The sequence below is a fragment of the Oncorhynchus clarkii genome, chromosome 31 (assembly GCF_045791955.1).
Source record: "Oncorhynchus clarkii lewisi isolate Uvic-CL-2024 chromosome 31, UVic_Ocla_1.0, whole genome shotgun sequence".
Classification (NCBI taxonomy): Eukaryota; Metazoa; Chordata; class Actinopteri; order Salmoniformes; family Salmonidae; genus Oncorhynchus; species Oncorhynchus clarkii.
This window is the reverse complement of record NC_092177.1, coordinates 21961418-21980583: the sequence shown is the minus strand read 5'-3', so window position 1 is coordinate 21980583 and position 19166 is coordinate 21961418. Positions and strand designations below refer to the sequence as shown.

Sequence of the window (19166 nt, the reverse complement as noted above, 5' to 3'; positions counted from 1 at the left end):
ACGTGACGCTTGGCATTCAGGCCAAAGAGTTCAATCTTGGTTTCATCAGACCAGAGAATCTTGTTTCTCATGGTCTGAGTCCTTTAGGGGCCTTTTGGCAAACTCTAACTGCGCTGTCATGTGCCTTTTACTGAGGAGTGGCTTCCGTCTGGCCAGTCTACCATAAAGGCCTGATTGGTGGAGTGCTGGAGAGATGGTTGTCCTTCTGGAAGTTTCTCCCATCTCCACAGAGGAACTCGAGTTCTTGGCCCTGACCAAGGCCCTTCTCCTCCGATTGCTCAGTTTGGCCGGACGACCAGCACTAGGAAGAGTCATGGTGGTTCTAAACTTCCATTTAAGAATGATGAAGGCCACTGTGTTCTTGGGGACCTTCAATGCTGCAGACATTTTTTGGCACACTTCCCAGATCTGTGCCTAGACACAATCCTGTTTCGGAGCTCTATAGACAATTCCTTCGACCTCATGGCTTGATTTTTGCTCTGACATGCACTGTGTGTGCCAGGTGTGTGCCTTTCCAAATCATGTCCAGTCAATTGAATTTACCACAAGTTGACTCCAATCAAGTTGTAGAAACATCTCAAGGATGATCAATGGAAACAGGATGCACTTGAGCAAAATGTTGAGTGTCATAGCAAAGGGTCTGAATAATTATGTAAATAAAGTGTTTCTGTTTTTTATATTTAAAACAGTTGGTTAAAAAAATTTAAAACCTGTTATCACATTGTCATTATGGGGTATTGTGTGTAGATTGATTAATACATTATTTTATTTAATCCATTATAGAATAAGGCTGTAATGTAACAAAATGCAGAAAAGGAAAAGAGATATGAATAATTTTCGAATGCACTTTATATGCAATCATTATCTTCCTTTAGCGTCATTCCCTTACTAGGAGCCATTAACAGACACACACATGTCTCCAGAGAAGGGCCAGAACCATAACAGTATCGCGATACCCCTTAATATCGTGGCAAGGAAACAAAACACAATGAGGGTTTCACTTCTTTAGGAAAACAGCTCTAATGTTTGAAACAAACATCATTATGTTGTCATCCAGACTCACGTATTTATTTTCCAAGCTATTTCACACAATACTTTAGTTACTGCAGGTTTTTAAAGGACCAAATAGTTTGGTCTGCTTCCTGTTTTCATTTTTGCCATGGATAACATATTGCAATACAGGTTTCATCACAACCCTACTGCAGAGTAAACCCAGATAGATGGTGGTGTAGTGAGGTAGGGGGACAGAGGGTGGGATTGAGAGATTTGGGGGAGTAGAGAGGAGGACTGAGGGGCTGCAGAGAGGAGGACTGAGGGACTAGGAGATATCGTGGGGGGGGAGTGGGGGGCTGCAGCAGGTAGCGAAGGGGACAGGCACCGGGGACAGAGGGGTGGGACTAGGAGATATCGTGGCGGGAGAGTGGGGGGCTGCAGCAGGTAGCGAAGGGGACAGGCACGGGGGACAGAGGGGTGGGACTAGGAGATATCGTGGCGGGGGGTGACCCTTGCCCAGTAGCTCGGTGGCTGAAGTACTGAGTGGCCTTGCACTACCCTCCCCAGATACCACTACAGACACAAAGCACAGCAGCCCACTTCCATCCTCCATCTCCCAGACAACACCGCCCACTGGGCCAGGTCTCACTGTGACTATTAAAACCTACCCAAACCAGAAACCGTGGATAGATGGAAGCATTTGCGCAAAACGAAAAGCGCAAACCACCACATTTAACCATGGCAAGATGACTGTAAATATGGTTGAATACAAACAGTGTACTTATTCCCTCCATAAGGCAATCAAACAGGCAAAGCTTCAGTACAATGGCTCAGATATGAGACGTATGTGGCAGGGTCTACAGACAATCACGGATTACAAAGGGAAAACTAGCCACGTCGCGGACACCGAAGTTAAATACCTTCTTCGTCCGTTTTGAGGATAACATAGTGCCACTGACGTGGCCCACTCCCAAGGACTGTGGGCTTTCGTTCTCCAAGGCCGATATGAGTAAGATATTTAAACGTGTTAACCCTCGCAAGGCTGCTGGCCCAGTCGTCATCCCTAGCCACATCCTCTCCTCAGAGCATGCACAGACCAGCTGGCTGGTGTGTTTACGGACATATTCAATCTCTCCGTATACCAGTCTGCTGTCCCCACTTGCTTCAAGATGTCCAACATTGTTCCTGTACCCAAGAAAGCAAAGGTAACTGAACTAAATGACTATCGCCCTGTAGCACTCACTTCGGTTGTCATGAAGTGCTTTGAGAGACTAGTTAAGGATCATATCACCTCTACCTGACACCCTACACCCACTTCAATTTGCTAACCGTCCCAATAGATCCACAGACGATGGAATCACCATTGCACTGCACACTGCCCTATCTCATCTGGACAAGAGGAATACCAAAGTCAGAATACTGTTAATTGACTACAGCTCAGCCATCAACACCATAGTACCCTCCAAGCTCATCATTAAGCTTTGGGCCCTGGGTCTGAACCCCGCCATGTGCAACTGGGTCCTGGACTTCCTGACTGGCCGCCCCCAAGTGATGAAGGTAGGAAACAATACCTTCACTTCACTGATCCTCAACACAGAGGCCCCACAAGGATGCGTGCTCAGCACCCTCCTGTACTCCCTGTTCACCCATGACTGTGTGGCCACACACGCATCCAACTAAATCATCAAGTTTGCAGACGACACAACAGTAGTAGGCCTGATTACCAACAATGAAGAGACAGCCTATAGGAAGGAGGTGAGGGCCCTGGGGGAGCGGTGTCAGGAAAATAACCTCTCCCTCAACAAAACAAAAGAGCTATCCACATCGCCCCTATCCATATCGACAGGACCGCAGTAGGGAAGGTGGAAGCTTCAAGTTCCTCGGCGTACACATCCCTGACGATCTGAAATGGTCCACCCACACAGAGAGTGTGGTGAAGAAAGCGCATCAGCACCTCTTCAACCTCAGGAGGCTTAAGAAATTTGGCTTGCCCCTAAGACCCTCAGAAAACTCCAGGACACCTACAGCACCGATGTCATAGGAAGGCAAAAAATATAATCAAGGACAACATCCACCAGAGCCACGGCCTGTTCACCCCGCTATCATCCAGAAGGCAAGATCAGTACAGGTGCATCAAAGCTGGGACCGAGAGCCTGAAATATATTTTTTATCTCAAGGCCATCAGACTGTTCAATAGGCATCACTAGCCGGCTCCCACCCAGCTACTCAACCCTGCACCTTAGAGGCTGCTGCCCCATGTACATTGACATGGAATCACTGGTCACTTTAATAATGTGTACGTACTGCTTTACTCATCTCATATGTACAGTGCCTTGCAAAAGTATTCGGCCCCCTTGAACTTTGCGACCTTTTGCCACATTTCAGGCTTCAAACATAAAGATATAAAACTGTATTTTTTTGTGAAGAATCAACAACAAGTGGGACACAATCATGAAGTGGCACGACATTTATTGGATATTTCAAACTTTTTTAACAAATCAAAAACTGAAAAATTGGGCGTGCAAAATTATTCAGCCCCCTTAATTAAGTTAATACTTTGTAGCGCCACCTTTTGCTGCGATTACAGCTGTAAGTCGCTTGGGGTATGTTTCTATCAGTTTTGCACATCGAGAGACTGAAATGTTTTCCCATTCCTCCTTGCAAAACAGCTCGAGCTCAGTGAGGTTGGATGGAGAGCATTTGTGAACAGCAGTTTTCAGTTCTTTCCACAGATTCTCGATTGGATTCAGGTCTGGACTTTGACTTGGCCATTCTAACACCTGGATATGTTTATTTTTGAACCATTCCATTGTAGATTTTGCTTTATGTTTTGGATCATTGTCTTGTTGGAAGACAAATCTCCGTCCCAGTCTCAGGTCTTTTGCAGACTCCATCAGGTTTTCTTCCAGAATGGTCCTGTATTTGGCTCCATCCATCTTCCCATCAATTTTAACCATCTTCCCTGTCCCTGCTGAAGAAAAGCAGGCCCAAACCATGATGCTGCCACCACCATGTTTGACAGTGGGGATGGTGTGTTCAGCTGTGTTGCTTTTACGCCAAACATAACATTTTGCATTGTTGCCAAAAAGTTCAATTTTGGTTTCATCTGACCAGAGCACCTTCTTCCACATGTTTGGTGTGTCTCCCAAGTGGCTTGTGGCAAACTTTAAACAACACTTTTTATGGATATCTTTAAGAAATGGCTTTCTTCTTGCCACTCTTCCATAAAGGCCAGATTTGTGCAATATACGACTGATTGTTGTCCTATGGACAGAGTCTCCCACCTCAGCTGTAGATCTCTGCAGTTCATCCAGAGCGATCATGGGCCTCTTGGCTGCATCTCTGATCAGTCTTCTCCTTGTATGAGCTGAAAGTTTAGAGGGACGGCCAGGTCTTGGTAGATTTGCAGTGGTCTGATACTTCTTCCATTTCAAAATTATCGCTTGCACAGTGCTCCTTGGGATGTTTAAAGCTTGGGAAATCTTTTTGTATCCAAATCCGGCTTTAAACTTCTTCACAACAGTATCTCGGACCTGCCTGGTGTGTTCCTTGTTCTTCATGATGCTCTCTGCGGTTTTAACGGACCTCTGAGACTATCACAGTGCAGGTGCATTTATACAGAGACTTGATTACACACAGGTGGATTGTATTTATCATCATTAGTCATTTAGGTCAACATTGGATCATTCAGAGATCCTCACTGAACTTCTGGAGAGAGTTTGCTGCACTGAAAGTAAAGGGGCTGAATAATTTTGCACGCCCAATTTTTCAGTTTTTGATTTGTTAAAAATGTTTGAAATATCCAATAAATGTCGTTCCACTTCATGATTGTGTCCCACTTGTTGTTGATTCTTCACAAAAAAATACAGTTTTATATCTTTATGTTTGAAGCCTGAAATGTGGCAAAAGGTCGCAAAGTTCAAGGGGGCCGAATACTTTCGCAAGGCACTGTATATACTGTATTCTATTCTACTGTATTTTAGTCAATGCCACTCTGACATTGCTCGTCCTAATATACAGTTGAAGTCGGAAGTTTACTTACACTTAGGTTGGAGCCATTAAAACTCATTTTTCAACTGCTCCACACATTTTTTGTTAACAAACTCTTATTTTGGCAAGTCGGTTAGGACATCTGCTTTGTGCATGACACAAGTCATTTTTCCAATAATTGTTTACAGAAAGATTATTTCACTTATAATTGTTATGTCCTGACCATAGAAAACCTGTATTTTCTATGGTAGAGTAGGTCAGGGCGTGACTAGAGGTTTTAGTCTAGTTTATTATTTCTATGTGGGGTTCTAGGTTTCACTTTCTATGTTGGGGTTTGTGTATGATTCCCAATTAGAGGCCTCTGGTTATCGTTGTCTCTAATTGGGGATCATACTTAAGTAGCATTTTTTCCACCTGTGGGTGATGGGATGTTGTTTATGTTTAGTTGCCTGTTAGCACTGCATTGTCGTCACGGTTAATTTATTCTTTATTGTTTTGTATTTGCTTAAGTTTCACTTTATTCATTAAAATATGTGGAACTCAACATAGGATAACATAGTGCCACTGACGTGGCCCACTCCCAAGGACTGTGGGCTTTCGTTCTCCAAGGCCGATGTGAGTAAGACATTTAAACGTGTTAACCCTTGCAAGGCTGCTGGCGCAGACGGCATCCCTAGCCACATCCTCTCCTCAGAGCATGCACAGACCAGCTGGCTGGTGTGTTTACGGACATATTCAATCTGCGCCTAGGTCCGACCATCATTATTACGAACAACGTGATTTATAATTATTTATAAATAATTTACTGTATCACAATTCCGGTGGGTCAGAAGTTTACATACACTGAGTTGACTGTGCCTTTAAACAGCTTTGAAAATTCCAGAAAATGATGTCATGGCTATAGAAGCTTCTGATAGGCTAATTGACATAATTTGCGTCAATTGGAGGTGTACCTGTGGATGTATTTCAATGCCTACCTTCAAACTCAATGCATCTTTACTTGACCTCATGGGAAAATCAAAAGAAATCAGCCAAGACCTCAGAAAAATCATTGTAGACCTCCACAAGACTGGTTCATCCTTGGGAGCAATTTCCAAACGCCTGAAGGTACCACATTTATCTCTACAAGCAAGAGTACGCAAGTATAAACACCATGTGACCACGCAGCCATCATACCGCTCAGGAAGGAGACGCGTTCTGTCTCCTAGAGATGAATGTGCTTTGGTACGAAAAGTGCATGTCAATCCCAGAACAACCGCAAAGGATCTTGTGAAGATGCTGGAGGAAACCGGTACAAAAGTATCTATATCCGCAGTAAAACACTTTCTGGAGAAATGTCCTCTTGTCTGATTAAACAAAAATAGAACTGTTTGGCCATAATCACCATCGTTATGTTTGGAGGAAAAAGGGGGAGGCTTGCAAACCGAAGAACACCATCCCAACTGTGAAGCACGGGAGTGGCAGCATCATGTTGTTTGGGTGCTTTGCTGCAGGAGGGACTGCTGCACTTCACAAAATAGATGGCTTCATGAGGAAGGAACATTATGTGGATATATTGAAGCTACATCTCAAGACATCGGTCAGGAAAAGCTTGATCGCAAATGGGTCTTCCAAATGGACAATGACCCCAAGCACACTTCCAAAGTTGTGGCAAAAATTCACCCAACTTATTGCGGGAAGCTTGTGGAAGGCTACCCGAAATGTTTGACCCAAGTTAAACAAATTAAAGGCAATGCTACCAAATACTAATTGAGTGTATGTAAACTTCTGACCCACTGGGAATGTGTTGAAATAAATGATGAAATAAATCATTCTCTCTACTATTATTCTGACATTTCACATTCTTAAAATAAAGTGGCGATCCTAACTGACCAAAGACAGGGAATTTTTACTAGGATTAAATGTCAGGAATTGTGAAAAACTGAGTTTAAATGCATTTGGCTAAGGTGTATTTAAACTTTCGACTTCAACTGTATATATATTTCTTAATTCCATTCTTATACTTTTTGATGTGTGTATTGTTGTTAATTGTTAGATACTACAGCACTGTTGGAGCTAGGACCGCAAGCATTTCGCTACACCCGCAATAACATCTGCTAAATATGTGTATGTGACTAATAACATTGCTAAATATGTGTATGTGACTAATAACATCTGATAAATATGTGTATGTGACTAATAACATTTGATTTGAGAAGGAGGTGGAAGAGGAGGAGGAGGCCATGGACATGAACAGACACTCAGACAAACACTTTCTCCCTTAAGAGTCATACTGTATATTTATCTGAAAGACCAGGATAATTGAGAATGTATTTCTCTCTGAAGTAACCTGATGTTTCTCTCCCCCTCTCCCCCTCTCCTCCTCTCCCTCTTTCCACCTCCCCATCAGTCGTCTGGAACAGAACCTGATCAAGAACATCCCTGCTGGAGCCTTCTCTCCATACAAGAAACTCAAAAGGATGTGAGTCTGTTATATATTCAATTCAATAGGATGTGAGTCTATCTGTTTTATATTCAATTCAATAGGATGTGAGTCTGTTATATATTCAATTCAATAGGATGTGAGTCTGTTATATATTCAATTCAATAGGATGTGAGTCTGTTATATATTCAATTCAATAGGATGTGAGTCTATCTGTTTTATATTCAATTCAATAGGATGTGAGTCTGTTATATATTCAATTCAAAAGGATGTGAGTGTTATATGTATATTCAATTCAAAAGGATGTGAGTCTGTTATATATTCAATGTTGTGTTGTATAAATGATTGGAGACATGTGCAGGAATTCGTAATAAGGGGGTTTAATACTCCACCCAAAATATACAACATGACTTGGAAAAGGCACGGGGATGAAGCCCAGAACAAACACATATACAAAAACACTGGGATGTAACCCAAACAAAAGAGCGAGGTTAAACCAATAATAAATAAGTAATAGGAATCAGGTGTAAGTAACGAGACAGTTCAGTGACGCCTAGATGCCGGTGACGTAGACCTCCGGAACTGGTGCACGGAATGAGCAGCAATACTGGGGGAAACCGTGACCGTACCCCTACCCTGACGCGCTGCACTAGCAGCGGGATGACACCGGCCTCGAGGACGACCACAGGAACATGGTATGGGTCGGTCAGGGCCAGCTGCAGCTGCCAATGTTGCTTCGTCCTCAGACGGGCCAGTTGCAGCTGCTGAAGTTGTGTCGGCGTTGGACATGCCAGTTGCAGCTGCTGAAGTTGTGTCGGCGTCGGACATGCTAGTTGCAGCTGCTGAAGTTGTGTCGGCGTCGGACATGCTAGTTGCAGCTGCTGAAGTTGTGTCGGCGACGGACATGCCAGTTGCGGCTGCCGAATTTGCGGCGGCATAGGACATGCCAGTTGCAGCTGCCGAATTTGCGGCGGCATCGGACATGCCAGTTGCAGCTGACGAAGTTGCAGCGGCGTCAGACGGACCAGTTGAAGCTGCGAAGTTGCAGCATCTGACGGGGCAGTTGCATCTGCCAAAGTTGCGGTGGTGTCAGACGGGCCAGTTGCAGCTGTGTCAGAAAGGCCAGTTGTAGCTGCCGAAGCTGAGGCGGTGGACGGGCCAGTTGCAGCTTCCGAAGTTGCGTCGGCATCGGACGGGACATTCCCGCTGTCTCCATTTAGGGTGTGTTATTCTGTCACGTTGTATAAATGATTGGAGACAGGCGCAGGAATTCGTAATAGGGGGGATTAATACTCCGCCCAAAATACACAACATGACATGAAAAGGCATGGAGACGAAGCCCAAAGAAAACATGTGTACAAAAACACAGGGAAACCAATAATAAATACATGGGACGAGACCCACAATACTCTACACGGGGCGAGACCCAAAATAACAAATGCACAACAATACACGGGGCGAGACCCAAAATAACAAATGCACAACAATACACGGGGCGAGATGCGTAATAACAAATGCACAACAATACACGGGGCGAGACGCGTAATAACAAATGCACAACAATAGACGGGGTGAGACCCGAAATAACAAATGCACAACAATACACGGGGCGAGATGCATAATAACAAATGCACAACAATACACGGGGCGAGACGCGTAATAACAAATGCACAACAATACACGGGGCGAGACCCGAAATAACAAATGCAAAACAATACACGGGGCAGAGATGCGTAATAACAAATGCACAACAATACACGGGGCGAGACGCGTAATAACAAATGCACAACAATACACGGGGCGAGACCCGTAATAAAAAATGCACAACAATACACGAGACAAGACCCGTAATTACAAATGTGGGAAATATGTGTCTCTAATGTGGTAAAACATTTGGCGGGAGATTAGGAAGTGTTCCTCAGTTTCCACCTCATTTTGTGGGCAGTGGGTACATAGCCTGTCTTCTCTCCCCAGGTCTGCCTATGGCGGCCTCTCTCAATAGCAAGGCTATGAGCACTAAGTACATAGTCTGTCTATAGTCAAGGATTTTTAAAATTTTGGGTCAGTAACAGTGGTCAGGTATTCTCCCACTGTGTACTCTCTGTTTAGGGCTAGCATTCCAATTTGCTCTGTTTTTTGGCTGATTCTTCCAGTGTGTCAAGTAGTTATCTTTTTGCTTTCTCATAATTTAGTTGTGTCTACATGTGTTTCTATCCTGGGGCTCTGTTGGGTTCCTTTGTGTTTGTGAACAGAGCCCCAGAACCAGCTGTCTGAGGGGACTCTTCTCTAGGTTAATCTCTCTGTAAGAGAGTAGTGGAATGTGTGGGCATCACTTCCTTTTAGGTGGTTGTAGATTTTACCAACTCTTTTCTGAATTTTGATAACTAGTGGATATAGTCCTGATTCTGCTCTTCATGCATTGGGTGTGCAGGGTGAATATGTGGTCTGCCGTACGGTATTTCGGTAAGAAGCCAATTTAACTTCTTCGGGATAGGGGGCAGTATTTTCCTGTCCGGATAAAAAGCGTGCCCAAAGTAAAAGGCCTGTTACTCAGGCCCAGAAGCTAGGATATGCATGGTAGTATTGGATAAAAAACTCTATAAAGTTTCTAAAACTGTTAAAATAATGTCTGTGAGTATAACAGAACTGATTTGGCAGGTGAAACCCCGAGCACAATCCATCCAGGGAAACATTTGTTTGAGGTCATTGTGTTTTCCAATGCTTTTCTGTGGGAAACCTGATTTATTAGGGCCCCGATTGCAGTTCATACGGCTTCCACTAGATGTCAACAGTCTTGAGAAATGTTTCAATGTTTTTCTTTTGAGAAATGAAGAAGTAGTCCTAAGGTCTCTAGTCTTTTGGTACGCGTGAACAAGAGAACGCTCCGTGTTGTTTTTCTTCGGTACGCTCCAAATAAATGTACATTTTGGGGATATAAAGAAGGAATTTATCGAACAAAACAACCATTCATTGTGTCACTTAGACATTTGGGATTGCAAAAAGATGAAGATCTTCAAAGGTAAGGCATTTATTATATTGTTATTTCTTACTTTTGTGTCGCACCTGCCTGATTGAAAAATCATTTTCATGTTTTTGTATGTGGAGCGCTGTCCTCAGATAATCGCATGGTGTGCTTTCACCATAAAGCCTTTCTGAAATCTGACACAGTGGCTGGATTAACAAGAAGTTAAGCTTTATTTTGATGTATTACACTTATATATTTGTGAATGTTGAATATTTATATTTCTGTAGTTTGAATTTGGCGCACTGCAATTTCACTGGATGTTGTCAAATCTATCCCGCTAACGGGATTGGAGCGTTAAGGGATCCCATTTGATCCCATGGTAATTATTAGGGTCAAATTTGTCTCTACTTTTGTGGATTGGAGTGATAAGTCCTTGGTTCCAAATATTGGGGAAGATGCCAGAGCTAAGGATTATGTAAAATAGTTTTATAGCTATTTGGAATTTGTGGTCTGTGTATTGTATAATTTTATTTAGGATATTATCAACATCACAGCCTTTTGGGGTTGGAGGGTTTGTATTTTATCCTGTAGCTCTTCAAATGTAATAGTAAAATCCAGTGGGTTCTGGTAGTCTTTAATTGTTGATTCTAAGATCATGCATATATTTTTGCTGTTTGCTCTTTGTTAATAGGGCCAAAAAGATTGGAGAAGTGGTTTATTCAAACACATAACTCTTCATGTTGTTGTTTGTTTAGTGTGTTCCAATTTTCCAGAAATGGTTCGATTCTATGGATTCTTCAATTACATTGAGCTGATTTCTGATGTGCTGATCCATCTTTTTCCGTTGTGTATTTCTGTATTGTTTTAGTGATTCACCATATTGAAGGAGTAGGCTCAGGTTTTCTGTTTTTTAGTTGGATAGGTTTCTCAATTTCTTTCTTAAGTTTTTGCATACTTCATCAAACCATTTGCCATTGTTGTTCATTTTCTTAGGTTGTCTGCTTGACATTTTTAGATTCGATTGGGAAGCTGAGAGGTCAAATATACTGTTTAGGTTTTCTACTGCCAAGTTTACACCTTCACTATTACAGTGAAACGTTTTGTCTCTCTCTCTCTCTCTCTCTCTATCTCCAATGTTCTTTCAGTGATCTGAGCAAGAATCAAGTCTCTGACATTGCTGCTGACGCCTTCACTGGTTTACGCTCCCTGACTTCACTGTAAGTGAATATGCTGCTGCATCATGACACACACACACATACACACACACACACACACACACACACACATACACACACACATACACACACACACACAGTGTAGAAATAAATAAAGACATCTTCAGTCTCACTGGCAGGGAGATAATTAGAGTCTGGTGGTGGTGGCACGGTGCTCCTCCATGACAGCTGACTCTAAGATGGTAGGACAGCCAGGTGGAGCATGGCAAAGCAAATTAGAACCCAGTGTCTAACAGCACAACACAGTGTTTAGGCTAAACGTTGTACAAATGGTCATGTGACAGTGGGAGCTTAACAAAAGAATCCTTTAAAATCACTGTAGTGATGTGACAAAGACGCCGCCCGACGGACAGCAGCGGACACACAAGCCTCTGCATATGAATATAGCCAATCAGCAGACAGGACAGGGGATTCATCTTCCTATGTCTGTGGTCTGCGTCCAAAATGGCACCCTATTCCCTACTAAGTGCCCTACTATGGGTCCTGGTCAAAACGAGTGCACTTTATAGGGAATAGGCAGCCATTTGCTAAACAGACTGTGTGTCTGGAGGCCTGACGCCAATAACAGCACCGGGCTGAAAGAGACTTCATTTGCTCAGAATGTCATGAAATATAAGTGTACATGTCATGTACTGTCAGGCTGGGAATGGGAGTACTGGGGGAAACTGATAGTACACATGTAGAATTACAGGCGCAGGCACACACACACACACACACACACACACATGCACACACACTGATCCATCCTTGTTGAGATCATCTACAATGTCTGCACTATGTATGTGTCTCCACAGGGTCCTGTACGGGAACAAGATAGCTGAGATTCCTAAGAGGTTGTTTGATGGGCTTGTCTCTCTGCAGCTGCTGTGAGTACACAGGGTCTCCCTTTGGAAAATCTGGCAACAGACAAGTGACCGGAAAGATACTTTATTTATTAGACGCTTGAGAAATGCACCGGCCGTCCGTATGTATTGGGTGCGTAACCCTTTAGGGCCCACCCGCTCAGCCAGCACCATCAATAAACGAGAGATATTGGCCAAATGAGCCACATTTACATCCTTAAAAACAACCTATAACTAATGACCAAAACACTATTGGTTGTGTTTCTATGTGTAGCAGAATGTTGTAGCCTATTGGTTTTTACTTTCCTGATACTATAATTCTCCACCTCACGGCTCAGCTGAGATTCCTAAGGGACCGTTTGACTTGTTTCTCTGCAACTACTGTCAGTACTACTGATGTACACTGCTCAAAAAAATAAAGGGAACACTAAAATAACACATCCTAGATCTGAATGAATGAAATATTCTTATAAAATACTTTTTTCTTTACATAGTTGAATGTGCTGACAACAAAATCACACACAAATTATCAATGGAAATCAAATGTATCAACCCATGGAGGTCTGGATTTGGAGTCACACTCAAAATTAAAGTGGAAAACCACACTACAGGCTGATCCAACTTTGATGTAATGTCCTTAAAACAAGTCAAAATGAGGCTCAGTAGTGTGTGTGGCCTCCACGTGCCTGTATGACCTCACTACAATGCCTGGGCATGCTCCTGATGAGGTGGCGGATGGTCTCCTGAGGGATCTCCTCCCAGACCTGGATTAAAGCATCCGCCAACTCCTGGACAGTCTGTGGTGCAACGTGGCGTTGGTGGATGGAGCGAGACATGATGTCCCAGATGTGCTCAATTGGATTCAGGTCTGGGGAACGGGCGGGACAGTCCATAGCATCAATGCCTTCCTCTTGCAGGAACTGCTGACACACTCCAGCCACATGAGGTCTAGCATTGTCTTGCATTAGGAGGAACCCAGGGCCATCCGCACCAGCATATGGTCTCACAAGGGGTCTGAGGATCTCATCTCGGTACCTAATGGCAGTCAGGCTACCTCTGGCGAGCACATGGAGGGCTGTGTGGCCCCCCAAAGAAATGCCACCCCACACCATGACTGACCCAACGCCAAACCGGTCATGCTGGAGGATGTTGCAGGCAGCAGAACGTTCTCCACGGCGTCCCCAGACTGTCACGTCTGTCACATGTGCTCAGTGTGAACCTGCTTTCATCTGTGAAGAGCACAGGGCGCCAGTGGCGAATTTGCCAATCTTGGTGTTCTCTGGCAAATGCCAAACGTCCTGTTGACGTCAGGCCCTCATACCACCCTCATGGAATCTGTTTCTGACCGTTTGAGCAGACATATGCACATTTGTGGCCTGCTGGAGGTCATTTTGCAGGCTCTGGCAGTGCTCTTCCTGCTCCTCCTTGCACAAACGCGGAGGTAGCGGTCCTGCTGCTGGGTTGTTGCCCTCCTACGGCCTCCTCCACGTCTCCTGATGTACTGGCCTGTCTCCTGGTAGCGCCTCCATGCTCTGGACACTACGCTGACAGACACAGCAAACCTTCTTGCCACAGCTCGCATTGATGTGCCATCCTGGATGAGCTGCACTACCTGAGCCACTTGTGTGGGTTGTAGACTCCGTCTCATGCTACCACTAGAGTGAAAGCACCGCCAGCATTCAAAAGTGACCAAAACATCAGCCAGGAAGCATAGGAACTGAGAAGTGGTCTGTGGTCACCACCTGCAGAACCACTCCTTTATTGGGGGTGTCTTGCTAATTGCCTATAATTTCCACCTGTTGTCTATTCCATTTGCACACCAGCATGTGACATGTATTGTCAATCAGTGTTGCTTCCTAAGTGGACAGTTTGATTTCACAGAAGTGTGATTGACTTGGAGTTACATTGTGTTGTTTAAGTGTTCCCTTTATTTTTTTGAGCAGTGTATAATATTGTGTATTTCAGTAAGTACACATGTTTCTGTGGCTGTTTGTGCTTGTTGAATCACACACATACACACACACTGTAATGATTTGGAGGATGGATGGGGAATGAATGATGGAGAAATTGGTTCCTTTCTCTTCCTGGAATGTCAGCGAGTGTTTCCAGTAAAGTGGACATCAGCATATTAAAAACACACAGCAGTACGGCCCGCTGCCTGCCTGGCTAGCATGGCTGGTATGGCTAGCATGGCTGGTATGGCTAGCATGGCTGGTATGGCTAGCATGGCTGGTATGGCTAGCATGGCTGGTATGGCATGGCTGGTATGGCTAGCATGGCTGGTATGGCTAGCATGGCTGGTATGGCATGGCTAGTATGGCTAGCATGGCTGGTATGGTATGGCTAGCATGGCTGGTATGGCATGGCTGGTATGGCTAGCATGGCTGGTATGGAATGGCTGGTATGGCTAGCATGGCTTGTATGGCATGGCTGGTATGGCTAGCATGGCTGGTATGGCTAGCATGGCTGGTATGGCTGGTATGGCTGGCTGGTATGCTTGGCACCAAGGATATAAATGACTTGCTACGTTTAAGTAAATACTATAAGGCCCTGGAATGGATAGGCCTGTTCTTATAGAAGTTTGTTTGAATAAAAACAACTCCCCAAACCAGTGTCTGTTGCCGATCCCAAAAACACATGGGAAATCTTCCTTGTTTTTCTTTCTTTCTTCGTTTTTTTCTCTGTTTAGTTTCCTATTAGTTTTCCCTGCGAGCATCCTAATAATGTGTGTATTTTCTCTGCGGCAAACCCTCATTAGAAAGCCCCTCAATAATTGAACTAACTCGGCTCAGTGTTAGTCAACTGTCAGGCAGGCTGAGAGAGAGAGAGAGAGAGAGAGATAGAGAGGGGTAGAGAGGGGTAGAGAGAGAGAGAGAGAGAGAGAGAGAGAGAGAGAGAGAGGGAGAGAGAGAGAGGGGTATAGAGAGAGAGAGAGAGAGAAAGAGAGGGGTATAGAGAGAGAGAAAAAGAGGTAGAGAGAGAGAGGGGTAGAGAGAGAGAGAGAGAGCGGGATAGAGAGAGAGAGGGGTAGAGAGAGAGAGAGGGGTAGAGAGAGAGAGAGGGGGATAGAGAGAGGGGTAGAGAGGGGTAGAGAGAGAGACAGAGAGAGAGAGAGAGAGAGGGGTAGAGAGAGAGAGGGGGGGATAGAGAGAGAGAGAGGGGTAGAGAGGGGTAGAGAGAGAGAGAGAGAGAGAGAGAGGGGTATAGAGAGAGAGAGAGAGAGAGAAAGAGAGGGGTAGAGAGAGAGAGAAAAAGAGGTAGAGAGAGATAGGGGTAGAGAGAGAGAGGGGGATAGAGAGAGGGGTAGAGAGGGGTAGAGAGAGAGAGAGAGAGAGAGAGAGAGAGAGAGAGAGGGGGGTATAGAGAGAGAGAGAGAAAGAGAGGGGTAGAGAGAGAAAAAGAGGTAGAGAGAGAGAGGGGTAGAGAGAGAGAGAGGGGGATAGAGAGAGAGAGAGGGGTAGAGAGAGAGAGAGAAAGAGAGGGGTAGAGAGAGAGAGGTAGAGAGAGAGAGAGAGAGAGAGAGGTAGATAGAGAGAGAGAGAGAGAGAGGTAGAGAGAGAGAGAGAGGTAGAGAGAGAGAGAGAGAGAGGTAGAGAGAGAGAGAGAGAGAGGTAGAGAGAGACCAGATTGGTCTAGTGGTGGTGGTGGAGATGTCACAGCAGAGCTTACAGAACCAAGGCCACCACCTAACAACATGGCTGCATTAGCTAATGGACAGAATGGGGGAAGGATAGCTACAGATGTAGGATCGTAATGTAATCACCCTAAAAACGTTAAACTTGTAGTGTATTTTAAGTTTAATTTCCACTTAGAATATTTCCTTATGAAAAATCTATCAACACCTACTGTACACAGATGTCCATTAATTATAATCCACCTAATAATTCAAATTTCCTGTTTCTGCAGGATATCACAGATTTCTACTGTTTCTGCAGGATCATTTTCCTGCTGTAGCAAACTGCCTCAAATTGAGATCCTACATCTGTATAGACAAATAAATATAAATACTAGAACAGGTATCCCCATTCAAGGGAGATGAATCACCTTTCAGCAGGACAATAACCTAAAACACAAGGCCACATCTACACTAGTTGCTTACCAAGAAGACAGTGAATGTTCCTGAGTGGCCAAGCTACAGTTTTGACTTAAATCTGCTTGATTTATTAAGCAGATTTAAGTCAAAGCTATTCACAAAGCTATACATAGTGTCGCAGTGGGAAATTCAAACATTGCAGATTGTAAAATAAATGTTTGATGGAACAGCATGCAGATCAACTACCAATACATTGTTTTTGAATGTACAACTGTCCAGTATAGCCTACCTGAACCTGCATGAACTGTCCTCTGCTCTCTCCCAGCTTGGATAGAAAGTTGTTGTGCGTAAAACCAGTCTATTAATGTCAAATAATACAGCCACCCTCAAACCCCTAGCTTACTAGGGACTGTTTTATTATGCAGTGTACGATCTATAGCTATATACTGTATTTAGCTGCTCTTTAGGAACTTTTTAGAAAATTCACACATCAAATAGCCAACAATGATGAAAAAGTAGTCGGCTTGAGGATAACTATTTATTGTTGAAAGGGGTTTGTCTGGCTAATAGCCTACACAAATGGGTGGCAATATTCAAGATAAATTAAATGAAATGTAATCCAACTTGAGAGACTCCCTGGCCCCTGGTCTCCTGTAGTACTCTCTTTTTGTGTGCAAATGTTTTCTCCACGGCCTGTAGGTCCAGGTTGCAGGCCCCACTGTTTTCTGCACTGAGTATTGCCAACCCAGACTTACCTGAGACATTGTGCATTTTATGTCCGTCGAGCTGTACACAATGTAAACGTAGTTTTGAATGCTGCATGCCGAGATATACCAGGGATTAGAGACTGTTGATATTGTAATCACACAACTCAAACGCCGGTTCACCAGTATGAACCAAATCACAAACCTGTTTTTTGTTTGAACCCTCAAGTACTGTTGTCTGCTAAGATGTGAGAGGCTTAATTAAAGATGGTGCGGAACTTCTGTTTTTGAAGCACCACCCCCTTTCTGCCCAGTTCCCCTGGTGTTGCTACGGCAATCAAGCTGTTTTTACCCGCCCTGTAACTGTCACTTCTGCAGAGAGATCGTTTTCTAAACTAAAACTCACAAAGAAGAAACATTAGGCTCCCGGTCTGATAGGCGCTTCTGAAAACCCGATAAGCATTACTCGTTACACTGACACCGTCCTAGCCTTGACCATAGCGTTTGTTCACTCATATGAATCAGTTATTCATTTATTTGTAACTTTGTTTCAGTCACATTCATGAAGCCCAATAAATGAACATCTAGCTCTGGTACATAAGGACATTAAAAAGGTTTATGAATGACTCTTAGGAGGGTTACTGTCAAAATGATTTATTAAATCAGGGATGACAGGCGCATAGGCTACCAGAGGTCGTGCCCCCGGGGGTATCCGGTACTCCAGTGGGCAAGGCCTGAAAATGGTTGTCTAGCAATGATCAACCACCAATTTGACAGAGCTTGAAGAATTTAGAAAATAATAACGTACAAATTGCACAATCAAGGTGCGGAAACCTCTTAAGAGACTTACCCAGAGGTTGAATAATGATCTAATCAAGATATACACTATTAGTCTTTTATTTTCCATGAGTTCTTGACACATTTTCGAATTTGTCTTCCACTTTGGCATTACAGAGTATTTTGTGTAGATCACTGATGAAAAATAGGACAACGAAATCAATTTTAATCACTGTAACGTAGCAAAAGGTGGGACAAGTCAAGGGGTGTGAATAGTTTCTGAATGCCCTGTAGGCTCCTGCTCCTCTGAGCCAGTCATGCTTGCACAAGGTTACTTATGAAGGGAATAGGGTGCCATTTTCCACGCAGACCAGTGGTCAGGCTCCAGTAGATCTCCAAACCTGCTGTTGTTATGTTTGTCTTGTTCTTTTAGTCTACTGAACGCTAACAAGATCAACTGTCTGAGGGTGAACACCTTCCAGGACCTGCAGAACCTCAGCCTGCTGTCTCTGTATGACAATAAGCTGCAGACCATCAGCAAGGGCCTGTTCGCCCCGCTCCGCTCCATCAAGACCCTGTGAGTAGCCACACAGAGACACACACTGCTCCATCAAAACACACATGTACACACACACCCCTCAATCAAGACCCTGTGAGTAGCCACACAGAGACACACACTGCTCCATCAAAACACACATGTACACACACACCCCTCTATCAAGACCCTATGAGTAGCTACACACACACACACACACACACACACACACACACACACACACACACACACACACACACACAGAGAGACACACAGACACACAGACACACAGAGACATGATTTCTATTCAGTCTATGTAAGCAGAGGACTAAGAAGAGAAAACCAAGATATACGACCTTGGAAAATATCAGAGAGTCGTCTATTTTTGAAGCTTGTTTTTCTGGGGGTTTTTAGGCCGCTGGGAGCCCCAGGGTACATCATGTTACTTATCTACAGTATACAGTATTTGTTGTGTGAGCGTCTAGCTCATATTTTTTTCACAGAAGCATCTAAATATTTCTCATACATGCAAATACATTTCTTCATGTTTCTAAAGGAATCATTATCTGTTATGATGATGAAAAGTGGCATATTTCTCACCTGCATGACTCATTCTCAGTCTTTCCACCTCTCTCTCTCTCTCTCTCTCTCTCTCTCTCTCCCTCTCTCT

The 19166-nt window shown here is 44.0% G+C and overlaps 1 protein-coding gene across 1 annotated transcript in view; it reads left to right on the top strand.

The window, feature by feature from the left end:
• The window catches only part of LOC139390668 (slit homolog 3 protein-like), a 425054-nt gene that overhangs the window by 277891 nt on the left and 127997 nt on the right, over positions 1-19166 (top strand). The window contains exons 10-13 of the mRNA XM_071137941.1: positions 7373-7444; positions 11516-11587; positions 12400-12471; positions 18395-18538. Coding sequence (XP_070994042.1) covers positions 7373-7444; positions 11516-11587; positions 12400-12471; positions 18395-18538 — 360 coding nt within the window. The remainder of the gene's footprint in view (positions 1-7372; positions 7445-11515; positions 11588-12399; positions 12472-18394; positions 18539-19166) is intronic.